This window comes from Taeniopygia guttata, chromosome 11 (assembly GCF_048771995.1).
Source record: "Taeniopygia guttata chromosome 11, bTaeGut7.mat, whole genome shotgun sequence".
Lineage (NCBI taxonomy): Eukaryota > Metazoa > Chordata > Aves > Passeriformes > Estrildidae > Taeniopygia > Taeniopygia guttata.
The window spans coordinates 6,100,412-6,114,565 of NC_133036.1; the positions used below are offsets into that span (position 1 = coordinate 6,100,412).

Here is a 14,154-nt window from a genome sequence, read left to right on the forward strand (position 1 = left end):
CCGGGCCGGGGCGGCCGCGGCGGCGGCGGAGGAGGCGGGGCGGGCGCGGCGGGTGCTGCCCCCTGCCGGGCCGCGCCGGCAACTGCGCGGCCGCCGCCAGCGGGGAGCGGGGTGTCCCGGCGGGGCCGCGGCCATGAGCGCCGCGCTGGTGGAGTACAGCAGCTCCGAGGAGGAGCAGGAGCAGGAGGAGGAACGGGGGAGCCGGGGCGGCGGCGCGCAGGGGCCCCCCGGGGCCAGGTGGGTGCGGCGGGAGCGCGCGGGAGGTGGCGGGAGCGCGCGGCCTTCCTCTTCCTCCTCTTCCTCCTCCTCACCCCGCTCCGGTCCCGCAGCGCCGGCCGCCCCCGCCTGCCCGTGCCCGCCGGCCTGCCGGGAGACCCGGAGCCGGAGGAGGCCGTGAGCGATGACAGCTCCCGGCACGGCGGCCGCGTGCGCGGCTTCCCCCACGAGCGGGGCAACTGGGCCACGCACGTCTACCTGCCCTGTAGGTACCGGGGCCGGGACCGGGACCGGGATGGAACCGGGAGGATGGGGGGACGGACCTCGGCCGCTGCGCCCCCGGGTCCTGCCGGTCGCGGCGGGGATCCGCGGGCAGCGCTCCCCTGACGGCGCTGCCCCGCAGACATTGCCCAGGAGGAATTCCTGGAGCTGCTGGAGCTGCTGGTGTCCCGCGCCCGCACCTACGTCCCGTCGCTGGCTGCCATGGAGGAGTTCCACCTGAGCCTGTCGCAGTGCGTGGTGCTGCGCTACCACTGGATAGAGCCCTTCGTTCGCTCCCTCAGGGAGCGCCTGGCCGCCTTCCACAGGTGGGTCTGGCAGAGCCCCGGGAGAGCGCTCCTCACACCCCTCCTCTGCCCTCGGGATCCGTGTTTTGCCAGCATCCACGCCCTAAGGTGTCCCTGGCAGATGGTGCTGGCAGAACATTAAAGCCCTGGGGATTTTTCTTCACTGCCTTACGATCTGGCACCAGACACGTCAGGTTTTGGCTTTCCAGGATCAGGCCAGAGCTGTGCCATCCCCTAAAGCATGGATGGTTTTGTTGCTTACGTGTGGCTCAGGTGCTGCTTGAGCATCAGCTGCTTCAGGGTTTCTGTTACTGTCCAGGCTTTGGAGGGCTGGAAACAGGAAATTAATTAATTTGAGCCCCAAGAGGTTCTGGTTGCACCAATTTGATTCAATTGCAGTATATATTTGCCTGTATCTTTCCGTGGCTTGGTATCAATCCTGGCCCCTCCTTATCAATTTTGTTTTCCTTTCTTTCCTCCTGCAGCTGACATAGGACCTTTCTTATTTCAGGTTCTTTTGTGTGGCTGACCAAGTGAAGGTTTACACCAACCAGAACAAAACCAGGTGAGGGCACAGTGGAGCAGCCTGCCTGCCCCAGGAGAAGTCTGAGCAAGGTGCTGGGTGGATGGGAAGTGTCACCCTGCCTGTCCCACAGTTTGGGCTGTGTGACAACACAGTATGTGATCACCTCCAGATCATCTCCAGACATTTCACACCTTTCCCCAGCCATCTGTACAAATTTTTAGCTTTGGCACTAATTCTTTGCAAGCTTTGGTCTCATTAGCTGGCATGCACAGCCTGGGGCGAGCAGAGTGGGACCACCTCTTTTGGCAGCAGTGCCAGTTATGAAATTGTAGTGCAGGTCTTCCAAGAGCTGGAGAGAAATAGCTGAGATGGTGCTAATTCTCCTGGGCGTCAGCTCAGAAGCCTGATTCCAACGGAATGCAATTAAGTTTTTTTTTGAATGTCAAAGCAAAGGTGATTAAAATTGCGGAAAGTTGCTTAATCTGGCGGGAAAGGCAGCCCAAGATAGTCATGGGTAGGAAAAAGTGGGTATGGAATCTGGGTGACACTTAAATCTTCTGCTTCCCTCCTGGAGGGGAAGAAATGATTACTCTAATTGACTCTAGAAAGTGTCATCCCAACAGTCCTGGAGAAGGTGCTGACCTCTTTGTCACATCTCTCCAGCTTGGTACTTCCCACTCCCTGCTTCCTCTCACACTGTAAAATCTCTCCAGCAACTTCCACTTTTTTAATGCAGCTCCTGCATGAGCATGGCACTATGCTGAAATTCCCATCCAGTACATCCTTTGCCTAGGAAACTGATTTTCATGTCCCAAAATGTACTAGGCTGATCTAGCAAATCTAGATACATGCTTTATCATCCAGTCCTGCTTCTTCGTGCTACCACATCTTCGGTTTTTCTTCAGAATACAATCAGCATCCCTGGATGCTTAAACCTGGCATTCCTCAGATTTCTTTGTGTTAGGGGGAGTGGGGAACTTGCCCAGTAGGAATGAAGGGCTAAGTATTCTTAGGGCTGTGCTTCCTGCAGCATGAAAGGGTGCTTGCTGTATCTCCTTGCCTTTCTTTAGGACCTTTATTGGCTTGGAGGTCTCTGCTGGGCATTTCCAGTTGCTGGAGCTGGTCTCGGAGGTGGACAGCGTTCTAGAGGAATTTGACCTTCCCACATTCTACAAGGTGAGGCATTTCCTGCTTGCTCCCCTGCCAGTCTGGACATGCCAGCTGGTTCCCTGCAAGATGTTCACTCAAATAAACTTGAACCAGTTGCAGTGGCTGCCTTGCTGTGCATGGAAGCCAGGTTGTCCTGGGATAGAATGGGCACTGCTGTACTGAGGACAATCCTTGTGTCTTTGCCTTGGGCAGCCTTCTTGGGCATTAGTCCAGCCTTTTTGCTTTGGGAACAGGTTTGGGATTTTTGAAGGGCCAGACCCCAGTTAGTCTGTCTCTAGGGCTGAGCAGGATTATTCAGAAGTGACCCATGTACCTGCTCCAGGACCAGTTCTGAGAGATTCTTCCACAAAAGAGTGGGGAGAAGTTGAGCACAGAGTTGCAAAGTGGAGCACAGGGAGGCTGGGAACCAGGCAGCCTTGCCCGCTGGTGTCCAAAAGGGCTGGGGTGGGAAGCCCAGGACTCCTCTTGCCTCCAGCACTGTCCATATCAGCTCTGCAGCTGTTGAGTTGGCAGAGGGGACTCCCGGCTTTGGGATCCTGCAGCCTCTGTGATCCCAGGCAGGGCAGCAGCACCATGCTAGATCTCCCACTGTGGCTCTGTGCATTCACCAAAGCCTCCATTAGCCCTCACATTCTTATCCATGTTTTTTCTTCAGGACCCATCGTTCCACATCAGCCTGGCCTGGTGTGTCGGGGACCTGTCTGGCAGGCTGGAAGGGCAGTGTCTGCGGGAGCTCCAGGTGTGTCCCCACGGGGTGTGGAGAGCAGGGGGAGGGCAGAGCTGGAGTCCAGCCACATCTCCCTGCCAGGGTCCGAGGGTGGGAAATTCTCTTCACTGAGCAGGACAAACTTCACTGGGCTGAAAGATGAGAAGCTTTTGGGGGGAGTGTGAGTTAAATCACTCTCCTGAGGGAAGTCAGATGCTTCCAGCTGCAAATGGCTTCATCTGTGACTTGCTTCAGAAAGGGAGCTGTCAACTCCATCCTCTGGCAGATCCGCCCTGCTGGTACTGACTCCTGCCTCTATTTTCCAGGACATTGTGGATGGGTTTGAGGAGTCAGCACTCCTGCTGCGGATCCAATGGGAGCAAATCCGCTGCAAGTCAGGGAACAAGTACTTCTCCTTCCCCTTGAGGTAGGGCCGGCTGGGGCTGTGCATTTTGGAGCCTCGAAGAGCCTGACACTGGAAGCAGGACCGTTGTCTGGCACAGCTCTGCGTGGCGTGGGCTGGCACGCACCTCTGCGCTCTTCTTGCCTGCTCAGCGTCTCTGCGGCATTTGTGGCCTCAAGTCGGGCCACTTCCAGTTTGAGCTGCTGGCTGAAGAAAAGTGTGTTTGTAGCAGATTTCATCCTCGTTGCTGGATGTGCTGCAGTCAGCACAGGCGGTTCCAGACATCCCATGGTCGCTAATTTTGCTGAGTTTTTTAAAAAAAGAAAAAAAATCTTCAAAAGCCATAGATGCCTTATGGGAAGGAGGAAGAAGGTAGCGTGGGAAGCTGCTACTAAAGGGAGAATGTCTCACACAGTGGGACGTAGCACTGCCAGATTGTTGGGAGGCTCTGGGCATGTTTTGAGTAGCAAGAGGGAAGGACATGGAGCTAGATCCTCTTCCCTGAGTGTTTTCCTACTGTAAGCCAGCTCAGACAAGCTCCTGAGTCATGTTGTGTCCTTCTCACACTGCTGCTGCCTCTACTCTAGAGACATTTCACTGTCAGATCCTTTTGCCAAAGAACATGAGCCTGCTGCCAGGTGTGGGTGAGCCCTGGAATGGACAGTGTCCGTGTTTGCCTGAGCTGGGAGGGCAGTGTCCACAGGTGAGTCAATGGGTGGTGGCTCCTGCCCAGGCTCCACACTTTTTCCCTGTGTGATCAGCACCCCAGGTGGATGATGGCCCAGGGGACTGAAGGCTGGACATTGTCCCTTGGGAGAAACTCCTTTTTAATCCTCTTGTCCTGCGGGTTGGTCAGCTGCAAACTCTCAGGTAGTTGGAACAGGATGCTGGTGTGATGCCCTGAACCTTTTAATTCCATGTCTGTCTGTGACTTCTAAGCAGTAAAAATCTGTCTGCTCGTGTCATAAATTTGTGTCTGTGGTGTATTTCAGCCGTTTCCTTTTAGACATGCACAGCTCCTGCAAGCTTCACAAGAGGCCACGTTTGTAAGTGCTCCTGGGAGCTCCGTGCTGTCTGTCCTGGCACAGAGAGTGGCTTTGTCTGTGGGAGCATCTCCATACAGTCGGGAGTTGTGTCCCTGGGAGCATCGCAGCCAGTTGCTGCTGCCAGCAGCCTTTTGAAGTCCTTAACAAAAAAGCCAGTTAGTTTCCGGAATGGGGATATGCAAGATAAGTTTCTTTTGGGGGAAAGAAAAACAAACAAGAGATATATTTAGCCCCTGGAGACTTCAGTGAAACCGGTTTCTCCGAGGTTAATGCTCAACCACCGGCCCCAGGCGGGCCTGGCACAGCACGCAGTTGTGTAACACCGGGTGTCAGAGACCCCCGGGACAGGGCACAGTGGCTGTGGGGGCAAAGTCGGGGGAAGCGGCGGGGCCGGCGGGGCAGGAGTGGCGCGGGGCGGGGCACGGATGGGAGCGGAGCGGAGCGGAGCGGGGCGGGACCGGAGCGGGGAGCGGGGCGGGACCGGAGCGGGGCGGGGGCTCCGCCGCGGCTCCACCGCGCGCACGTGCGGGGGGGCGGCCCCGCCCCGCCGCGGCCCCGCCCCGCCGCGGCCCCGCCCCGCCCGCTCCCACCGCTCCCCGCCGCCGCTGCCGCCGCCGCCGCCGCGCCCGCCTTCCGCCAGCCGCTCCGGTGCTCCCGGCGGCGGGCAGAGCGCGGCAGGGCAGCCGAGCGGAGCCGGGCCCCGCCGCTCGCCGCGCCGGCCGCCCATGTGCCGCGCGCCGCCGTCCTGACCTCACGCACAAAAGGCGGGCCGGGAGGCGACGGGCCGCGCCTGGCAGCGCCTCCCATGCACCGTGCGCAGCCCCCCGCGGCGCCTCGGCCCCGGGCCATGAGGGCGGCGTAGCTCCGACACCGCCGCGCTCGGCCCGGCCCGGCCCGGCCCGGCCCGGCGCGGCCGGGGGCAGCCGCGACCCGGCGGCGGCGCGGGATGGCAGGAGCGGGCGGCGCCCCCTGGCGGGCGGGCGGGCGCCTCCCGCCGCTCGTGGTGCTGCTGGTGCTGCTGGCGGGGGCGGCGGGCGAGGAGATCAACGCCGAGGTGAGCCACGGGCCCGGCCCCGCACCCCGGCCCCGCACCCCCGCCCCGCACCGCCACCTGCGGCCCAGGAGCAGGTGCAGGCGGGGAACGGGCCGAGTGGGGTGCAGGTCGCCCCCAGGGGTGGCGGGCAGCGGGCGCGGGGTGTGGGGAGGAAGCGCTTTGTGCCCGGCGGGGGAGGGGGTGAAAGGGCTTTTGATAAAGGCTCTGCTCCACCACCCTACCCGGGGAAGGGGAGTGGGGGTAGAAGAATTTAATAGATTTAATGTTTTTAGAAATTAAAATGTTAAGCCATTTTTTGAAAAAAAAAAAAAAAAAGGGGGATAGGAAAAGGATTGGAGGACCTGGAGAGGACTTGGAAAAGGAAAAAGACTTGGAAGAGCAATGCGACTTGGAAAAGGAAAAAGAATTGGAAGGAATTTAGAAAAAAAGCTTTAAAGATTAAAGGAAAACCCCCTAATTTGGAAACTGTAAATGAAAACTAATAGGGAAAAAAAAAAGTTACAAAAGAGAAATAATAAAGATAAAAATAAAATGCAATTAAAGCAGACAAGAGGAGGCGGAGGCTGGGGCAGGAAGGAAGAGCCCCGGCGCGCCCCAGCACCCTCCTGCCCCCCGCCCTGGGGCTGCAGCCCCGCAGGACAGAAGCCCCTTTGTGGGTGCAGGACGGGGTGGGGGTCCCAGGCTTCACATCCTCAGCAGCTCCCAGGGGACGCCTCCGGAGGAGGACAGTGACAGGCAGCCCGCAGGCAGCCTGGCCCCCTGCCAGTGCCTCGTCCCTGGAGTCAGACAATCCGGCAGCAGCCCCCCGAGATCAGCAGCTTCTCCACCTTTCAGGGCAGGGCAGGGACCCTGTGCCCTGCTGCCACACTTCTGCCTGCTTGGGGTTGGCATTTGCCACTGGCAGCTGGCACTGACCGTCCCGTGAAGGGACACGGGGCTGGGGTACGGTCAGGCAGGGGGAGGGATCCTCCCCACTGGGTGTTGGGGAGCTCTGGGTCGTGCCGTGGGGCTGCTCCGTGCCGGGGCTGAGGCGCTCTCCCGGCGCAGGCATGGCTGCGGCTCTACGGGTACCTGCCGCAGCCCAGCCGCCGGATGTCCACCATGCGCTCGGCTCAGACCTTCTCCGCGGCGCTTGCGGAGATGCAGAAGTTCTACGGCATCACCGTCACCGGCGTCCTGGACGAGGAGACCAAGGCGTGAGTTTCTCCCTTGTCCCTTTGCTCAGGCAGATGGCAGCTCCACTCTCAGGCTCCGTGGTTTTCTCTGACAGCCTCAGGGCTCTGCCGGCACCTGGAACAGTGGGTGCTGTCCCCCTTGGGAGCTGCTTCTCCCCTTTTGGGGGCTGCACCTCGGCAGTCAGGATATCGTCCCTGCTGTCTGTGGGTGCTGTACCCCCTCAGGGATGTTGGCTGGGGTGGGCTGAGCCCTGGCTCGGTGTCCTGGCAGGTGGATGAAACGTCCCCGCTGTGGGGTCCCGGATCAGTTTGGAGCACGGACGAAGTCCAATATGCGTCGGAAGCGGTACGCGCTGACAGGGCGGCGCTGGAGCCAGAGCCACCTCACCTTCAGGTACTCAACACTGCCAGGAATTCCCTCTCCCCAGCCCATGGACAGCCATGGATCCCCTCAGGGAACAAGTGCTGCTCCAGGCCTTGCCTAGTGAATTCTGTATCCGCAGCATCCAAAACTACACGGAGAAGCTGGGTCGGTACCACTCACACGAGGCTGTCCGACGAGCTTTCCGGGTGTGGGAGCAAGCCACACCGCTGGTTTTCCGGGAAGTGGCCTACGAGGACATCCGGCAGAAGAGGAAGAAGGAGGCTGACATCATGGTGCTCTTTGCCTCTGGATTCCATGGAGACAGCTCTCCGTTTGATGGCCTTGGAGGATTTTTGGCTCATGCCTATTTCCCCGGCCCTGGCATGGGGGGGGACACGCATTTTGACTTGGATGAGCCCTGGACGCTGGAGAATGCAGATGTGTCTGGTGAGTTGAGGGCCAAGGAGGTGGTAAAGGTGACCAGAGGAGCCTGGTGGCTGCCTGGGCTAAAGGAGGGGTGAAGGGGAGGCTGTGCTAGTGCAGACAGGAGTGGCAGGGAGAGCAGGTCCACCATGATCCAGGCTGATCCCACTGGAGCACCCCTGTGCAGGATGCTGGGTCCAGGGGTCTGCCTCATGTGTCATGTTGTCCATCCCCTGTTGCTGATGGTGCCTCTCCATGCAGGGAACAATCTTTTCCTGGTGGCTGTGCATGAGCTGGGGCACTCGCTGGGCTTGGAGCACTCCAGCAACCCCAGTGCTATCATGGCGCCCTTCTACCAGTGGATGGACACGGAGAACTTCCAGCTGCCTGAGGATGACCTCAAGGGCATCCAGCAGCTCTACGGTGAGGAGCTGGTTGGGGGGTCATCCCCAGAGGTGGGATTCTGGGCATGTGCGTGAGGAAACTGAAGTACAGGTGGTGCTGGTCCGCATCGCCACATCCCTTCTCTCACCTGCCTGATCTAGGTACCGCAGATGGGCACCCTCAGCCCACCAAGCCTTTGCCCACCGTGACACCCCGGAGACCTGGCAGGCCAGACCAGAGACCCCCTAAACCTCCCCCTCCGGGGAAACCAGAGCGGCCACCCAAACCTGGCAGCCCAGACCAGCCTGACCAGTACGGCCCTGACATCTGCGATGGGGACTTCGACACGGTGGCGGTGCTGCGTGGGGAGATGTTTGTATTCAAGGTACCTGTCCCGACCCCCTCCTGCCCCTTCCCTGGGGATGTAGTGGGTCTGTGGGTGGGAGGACCCCTCAGCAAGGTGACTGTGTCTCTGTCTCCTCCCCATCCCCTGTTTCTTTCCAGGGCCGGTGGTTCTGGAGGGTCCGGCACAACCGGGTGCTGGACAACTACCCCATGCCCATCGGACACTTCTGGCGGGGCCTCCCTGGGGACATTGATGCTGCCTACGAGAGGCATGACGGGAGGTTCGTCTTCTTTAAAGGTGAGCAGGGAAGCTGGATGGGAGGGCTGAGGTGGAAGTGAGACCCCAGTGTCCCCCACAAAGCTGCTGAGAGCTTGGTTGGCTTCATCCCATCCTGACCCACCTTCCCAGCCACAGCTGCTGTGTGATCCCAAGGGGTCAGGGTGGCCATAGGCATCTATCACTATCCCTATCCATTTGTGCACCTGCCACAGTAGCTGGGCAGGATTTCTCATTTCCCTTCTCCAACTCTTTCCCCTCTAGGTGACCGGTACTGGCTCTTCCGAGAAGCCAACCTGGAGCCTGGGTACCCACAGCCCCTGGTCACCTACGGGCAGGGCATCCCCTACGATGGCATTGACACAGCCGTCTGGTGGGAACCCACGGGACACACCTTCTTCTTCCGTGGGGACAGGTGAGTGTCTGTGGGGCTGTCCCTGCTCTCCTGCCTCCTGGCCCCTGTCAGGGGGAGAATGTTGGGCAGTGGGGACCCCTGTGCTCGTCACTTACTCCGCACCTCCCTCCCCAGATACTGGCGCTTTAATGAGGACACGCGCTCGGTGGACCCTGGGTACCCAAAGCCCATCTCTGTCTGGGTGGGCATCCCTCCCTCGCCCAAGGGAGCCTTCCTCAGCTCGGACGCCTGTGAGTAGAGGAGGAGAGGGGTGGGTGGTGGGGGTCTTGGGGATGAGATTATCCCTCTGATAGCCTGGCTACATGGGATGGACTTGGGGAGAGTATCTGGGAGTCAGCGGTGGATCCCTTTCAAAGGGTTTCAGCAGTCCTGGAGCAAAACCTGCTGTCTTGGGCATCTGCAGGGATGCCCGGGTTCTGCAGTGTCCTGTGCCCACCCACTTACCCCTTGTCTCCATGTTCTCTCCCCCAGCCTCCACCTACTTCTACAGAGGCACAAAGTACTGGAAGTTTGACAATGAGCGTCTCAAGACAGAGCCAGGCTATCCCAAATCCATCCTACGGGACTTCATGGGCTGTCACACGGAGCTGGTCCCAGACCCCAATCCCCGCTGGCCTGATGTGGACCGACCCCCCTTCAACCCTGATGGGGGGACTGAAGGTGAGGAGGAGGAGGAGGAGGAAGAGGAAGATGAGGATTACAACGAGGGAGATGGCCAGCCAGGCAGGGACGTGGACGTGGTGGTGCAGATCGACGAGTACACACGCACCATGAGCGTGGTCATGGTGCTGGTGCTGCTGGTGCTGCTGCTCTGCATCCTGGGCCTCATCTATGTCATCGTCCAGATGCAGAGGAAGGGCGCACCCCGAATGCTCTTGTACTGCAAGCGCTCCTTGCAGGAGTGGGTCTGACCCTGGCTCCCTCCCCAACCGCCCCTGCCACCATGGTGCTAAGATGGACCTGACACTCCCTCCCCCTGACCCTCACCACGGCCTCGGCCCCTCTACCCCATTGTTGCTTGATGGCTTCAGCCTCAGAAATGGGGGGATGCCCAACCCCCCCAGCCCCTCCAGAGCAGCCGGGCTGGGACCGGGGATGGTCATGGGGGGGCTGGAGGGCATCCAGGCCCTGCCTGCTCCCCAGTGCCTGTGCGTCCCCCTCGCCGTGACCCTCAGGCTGCCACCCATCACGTGCCTGCATCTGCCATGGGTCCCTGCAGAGTCCCTTCCTCCTGTGTGAGCCCGCTGCAGCTGGGGTGGTGAGTGGGCTGGGGGCTGCTCACCGGTGCTGCAGGCTGGCAGGTTTCAGCCTCTGGCACCTGCAGTGGTGGGGAAGGGAGGGCTGAGCTCGTGGCTGTGTTGCCTGTTGAGCCACGGGGCTAACAGGGATGTGGTGAGTTGGGAGATGCCACCTCTGCAACCCTGCTGGGGCTCAGCTCAGTCTGGCCCTGCTGCTGCCACCGTGGGAGGAAGCCCTGGCGCACGTGGCCCTGTGGGCAGGGCAGTGGGCACAGCCACCTTGTATGTCCATTAAACGGGTCGGGTGTATGGAGAGCTGTGGTGCCATCGTCCTTCCTGCCAGGAGGGTGCCCTGGGAGGGATTGGGCAAATTTTGTGGTAACGGGGCTTGTCTGGGGGGGGTCACCCTGAATGGCACCCCCAGGGGACTGGGGCCATGCTAGGGGATGCAGGGAAGGGGCCAGCATGGCCAGTGATGTCCCTGCAGCAGTCCCTGCCCTGGGGCTGCCACTTCAGGGGGGTCAGCTAAAGCAGCCCCCCCACCCCCACGGCTGGACAGAGCAGCCTTTCAGCTGCTCCCATGGCAGTGACAAGGGAACACAGGGTGCCTTGTTCTCCCCCAGCCAGCGCCGCTCTTCAGCCCTGGGCAGCCACCTCCCTTCCCCGTGCAGGGGCCAGCAGCAGCTGGGGGACCCTCCTGGAGCCACTTCACAGGGGCTTCAGCTCCCTGTCCCCACGCAGTCCTGCTGAGTTTCCTGGGGGGAAGGGGTGGCCATATCCTGTCTCACCACTGCTGTCTCTGCAGAAGAAAGCAAGAGGAGTCATGACCGCTGCAGAGATCAGAGAAATAATCATGGGAGTGGGAAAGATTAGACTTCAGGGGTAGGAAACTGGCTTTATCTGGGGAAAAATGTTGCTCAGCTATTAATGGGAAGAAAAACCAAACTACAGAGGCTGGTGATGTGGTGATCACAGGGATGGGAGCTAGGGCCAGGTTTGTTCTGCAGGTGCAGCCTTGGGGTGGGCAGCAGAGGCCTCGCACCATTGCTACACTGGTGGGGAGGCTGACTGGATTGTGGTGGCCAAGGGGGTTGTGTGAACCTGAGCCATCCCTGTGGGGATGACCCTGTGGAACTGGGAAGCATCCCCATGTGGGAATTGACTCCAGTCAGCATCCTTGCTTCCTCCAGCCTCCCCTGCAGCAGGACCAGGGCCAGCACTGTGCCATCACCTGTGCCCTGCCTTTTTGCCCGGGCACCTCTGTCTTGGTGCACCCCTGACCTGCTCCCCTTGTCCTGCTGCTCCAGCTGCTCCTTTGCCCTCATCCCCTCTGGCCAGCCCTGGTGGGTGGGTGGGAGGCTTCCCCCAGTTCATGGATGAGGATATGAAGACCTGTGCTTCCCCCATCCTTCCCCCTCCCCAGGGCCCAGAGCTGCTGGCTCAGTTCCCAAATGCTACAACCACTTCCCAGCACTGAATTACCCTGAGCTGCCCAGCTACTCTAATTACTGTAAAAGGGAAGGACTGATGCTAGCTCTCACTCCACTTTTCTGGTGCTGGAGGGGATCCCTGTGGCCTGAGTCACCCATCCCCTGCCCCAGCCTCCATCCCTGCCCACACTGGGCAGCGATTTCCAGCCATGAGCTGATTCCCTGGAAAACATGTTTGGCTCAGACTCAGCACATCACTGCAGCCAAATGAGAAGGCAAAATCAGGAACAGAAAACCCCTGAGGAACTGGGAAGAGTGGGTGGAAAAAGATCTCCAAGTGGCTCAGGGCTGTTGTATTCCATCAGCCAGGGCTTGCTGGGTCACATTCCTTGGCTTTTAACTTTTTTCACTTTGGTTTTGACAATTTTGCCCAGATTTGTGCTTGTGTGGGTCTTCCCCAGAGCTGAGGGAGGACCCACAGCTCTGCTGAGCTGGGAGCCCTGCCATGGGGCAGCCTGACACTCCAACCTGTGCTGAACCGGGGCCAGACAGGCACCAGGAGCTGCCAAAAGCCACGAACCTGGCCAAAAGGCGAGGCAGGAGGAAAGCACGGCTGGGATTCACTCTCCCCACCCCTGCAGAGACTGCTCCAGAGGCCGGCACAGATGCATTTCCCACGGCAGATGCATTTCCCACAGTGGATGCACTTCCTGTGGCAGATGCATTTCCGACAACAGATGTATTTCCCACGGCAGCAGTGTTTCCCTTCTCTCCTGGGCGTACACAGGGCTCGATGGGGTGCAGGGCTGAGACCCTGAAGCCTGGTCCCTGGAAAGATGCCTGGCTTGCAGGGAAAGCCAGAGCTGGATAAGGGTGTCCAGGACCAGCTGCTCATGGATCAGTTCCACGGCAGGGGAGCGCCCTCCTTGCTGATTCAGGGTGGGACAGGAGCTGGGAACAATTCCCCAGCGGGAATTAGGGATGCTGGGAGCAGAGGCCCAGGCCACCACGCTCGGTGAGCTGGGACACCACTTCCCACCCCCTCCCACTTTTCCCCGGATGCTGCAGCAGAGCTGGTGCCAGGAGCCCAGGGCCATCTGGAAACGCTCAGGGACAGCAGTGAGGGACCTGATGCAGACAAAGCCCGGCATTTCGGCGGCACCCAGGCTCTGCCGGGGCCCCTGCGCTGCCCTGCTCGCCCACAGTGGGGTCAGCTCACCTCTGGCCACCCGTGGGTGTGAGACCCAGGAGGGCAGGCTGGCACCTGCTGTAAGGGACAGGGCTGTTGGGAGCACGGGGAGTGTGAGCCTGGCCCCGGCGGGCACCGGACTGCCCGCCAGGATCCACTCCTGCCTGCCAGCTCCCTGCTTCCCAAAAATAGGTGGAGAGCCTGACCTGGAAAAGACCCTGGGAGCTCAGTGTCCTCCAGGCCCTGCTGTGCTGGGGTGGGCGTGAGGGGGACACCAGAGCTGGCAGGGGCTCTCTGCCTGATTGGCACCATCTCAGGAGAATCCTCCTCTTACTCTGCAAGCCAGGGCACAACCCCCTGTTCAGCGCTGAGGAAAGGACCCGGAAAACACAGAGGAAGCCGGGCTCAGTGCAGAGGAAGAACTGGGGCTGGGATACAGCAAGCAGCGACCGGCCAGCTCAAGGTCGGAGGAAACAATGCTGGGGATGGAGGGAAGGGCCGCGGTGCCCTGGGAGGGGTTGAACGTGCTGCCCGGGGAGGGGTCGGTGCCAGCACAGCCCCGCTGCGGGTGGGATGCACCCCCCAACCATGCTGAGCTCGGCTCGTGTGTGTGGCTCATGCCCCTCTCCTCCCCTCACACCCACCGGGCAGCCCCCAGCCTGCTCCCGGGGTGCTGGGACTCCTCATCTCACAGAAAGTCATTTCTGGGGCTGCAGGGACAACACATGAAGTGATGGTGAAGCATATGGGCTGCTGGTCTGCTTCAGCATAACTTGGCATCCATCTTCTCACCTCTAGCAGCTCTGAGGCTTTCCCCACTGCATCCCAGGCTAGCCCTCAGGGTGCACAGCTGCTCCCTAACTCAAATAAATCGTGTTTGGATGATCCCATTTTGCAGCCTGCCGGGGGAAGCTCTCACCCCTCTCCTGCCGGCGCCGGCAGGGCAGGAACATCAGCTCTCTCTGTATGCACAGTGGCCAAAGTCCCCAGTACCGTCACTTAGTTTTCCTGGGCGGTGGCCAGTGGTAAAACTCAAAATAAATATTTCCCTTGCCTCCAGCACTGCCTGCCCCACATTAGACAACAGCTGCAAAGGATTAACGTCGCCCTGGAGGTGTAATCCCTCTATAAAGATGAAAACATTTGGCCCAAGACACCCAGGGAGATGCAGAATGGAGAACAAGCAGAGTTTGGCCCAGATTTTTTTGATTCTTGCTTATCCCTCTG

The 14,154-nt window shown here is 60.1% G+C and overlaps 2 protein-coding genes across 2 annotated transcripts; both read left to right on the forward strand.

Annotated features, from left to right (window-relative positions):
* Positions 1–39: 39 nt before the first annotated feature.
* On the forward strand, positions 40–4,556 carry USB1 (U6 snRNA biogenesis phosphodiesterase 1). Its single transcript, XM_041718638.2, has 7 exons — positions 40–237; positions 330–481; positions 620–803; positions 1,294–1,347; positions 2,379–2,484; positions 3,134–3,217; positions 3,511–4,556. The coding sequence occupies exons 1-7, from the start codon at positions 134–136 to the stop codon at positions 3,613–3,615; spliced, it is 789 nt and encodes a 262-aa protein (XP_041574572.2). The 5' UTR covers positions 40–133; the 3' UTR covers positions 3,616–4,556.
* A 666-nt stretch (positions 4,557–5,222) lies between these two features.
* On the forward strand, positions 5,223–10,621 carry MMP15 (matrix metallopeptidase 15). Its single transcript, XM_030282186.4, has 10 exons — positions 5,223–5,687; positions 6,735–6,883; positions 7,134–7,256; positions 7,366–7,673; positions 7,911–8,072; positions 8,195–8,418; positions 8,538–8,676; positions 8,920–9,070; positions 9,185–9,300; positions 9,542–10,621. Exons 1-10 carry the CDS (start codon positions 5,580–5,582, stop codon positions 9,979–9,981), a joined length of 1,920 nt encoding a protein of 639 aa, XP_030138046.4. The 5' UTR covers positions 5,223–5,579; the 3' UTR covers positions 9,982–10,621.
* The last annotated feature ends 3,533 nt before the right edge of the window (positions 10,622–14,154 follow it).

What these genes read in the sequence shown, in the direction of transcription:
- USB1 (XM_041718638.2), top strand. Translation starts at nt 134, where the DNA reads ATGAGCGCCGCGCTGGTGGAGTACAGCAGCTCCGAGGAGGAGCAGGAG. An exon ending in CACGCACGTCTACCTGCCCT is followed by an intron (nt 482 to 619) that starts GTAGGTACCGGG and finishes GCTGCCCCGCAG; the next exon opens with ACATTGCCCAGGAGGAATTC. An exon ending in ACCTTCCCACATTCTACAAG is followed by an intron (nt 2,485 to 3,133) that starts GTGAGGCATTTC and finishes TTTTTTCTTCAG; the next exon opens with GACCCATCGTTCCACATCAG.
- MMP15 (XM_030282186.4), top strand. Translation starts at nt 5,580, where the DNA reads ATGGCAGGAGCGGGCGGCGCCCCCTGGCGGGCGGGCGGGCGCCTCCCG. An exon ending in GGAGAATGCAGATGTGTCTG is followed by an intron (nt 7,674 to 7,910) that starts GTGAGTTGAGGG and finishes CTCTCCATGCAG; the next exon opens with GGAACAATCTTTTCCTGGTG. An exon ending in TTCTTCTTCCGTGGGGACAG is followed by an intron (nt 9,071 to 9,184) that starts GTGAGTGTCTGT and finishes CTCCCTCCCCAG; the next exon opens with ATACTGGCGCTTTAATGAGG.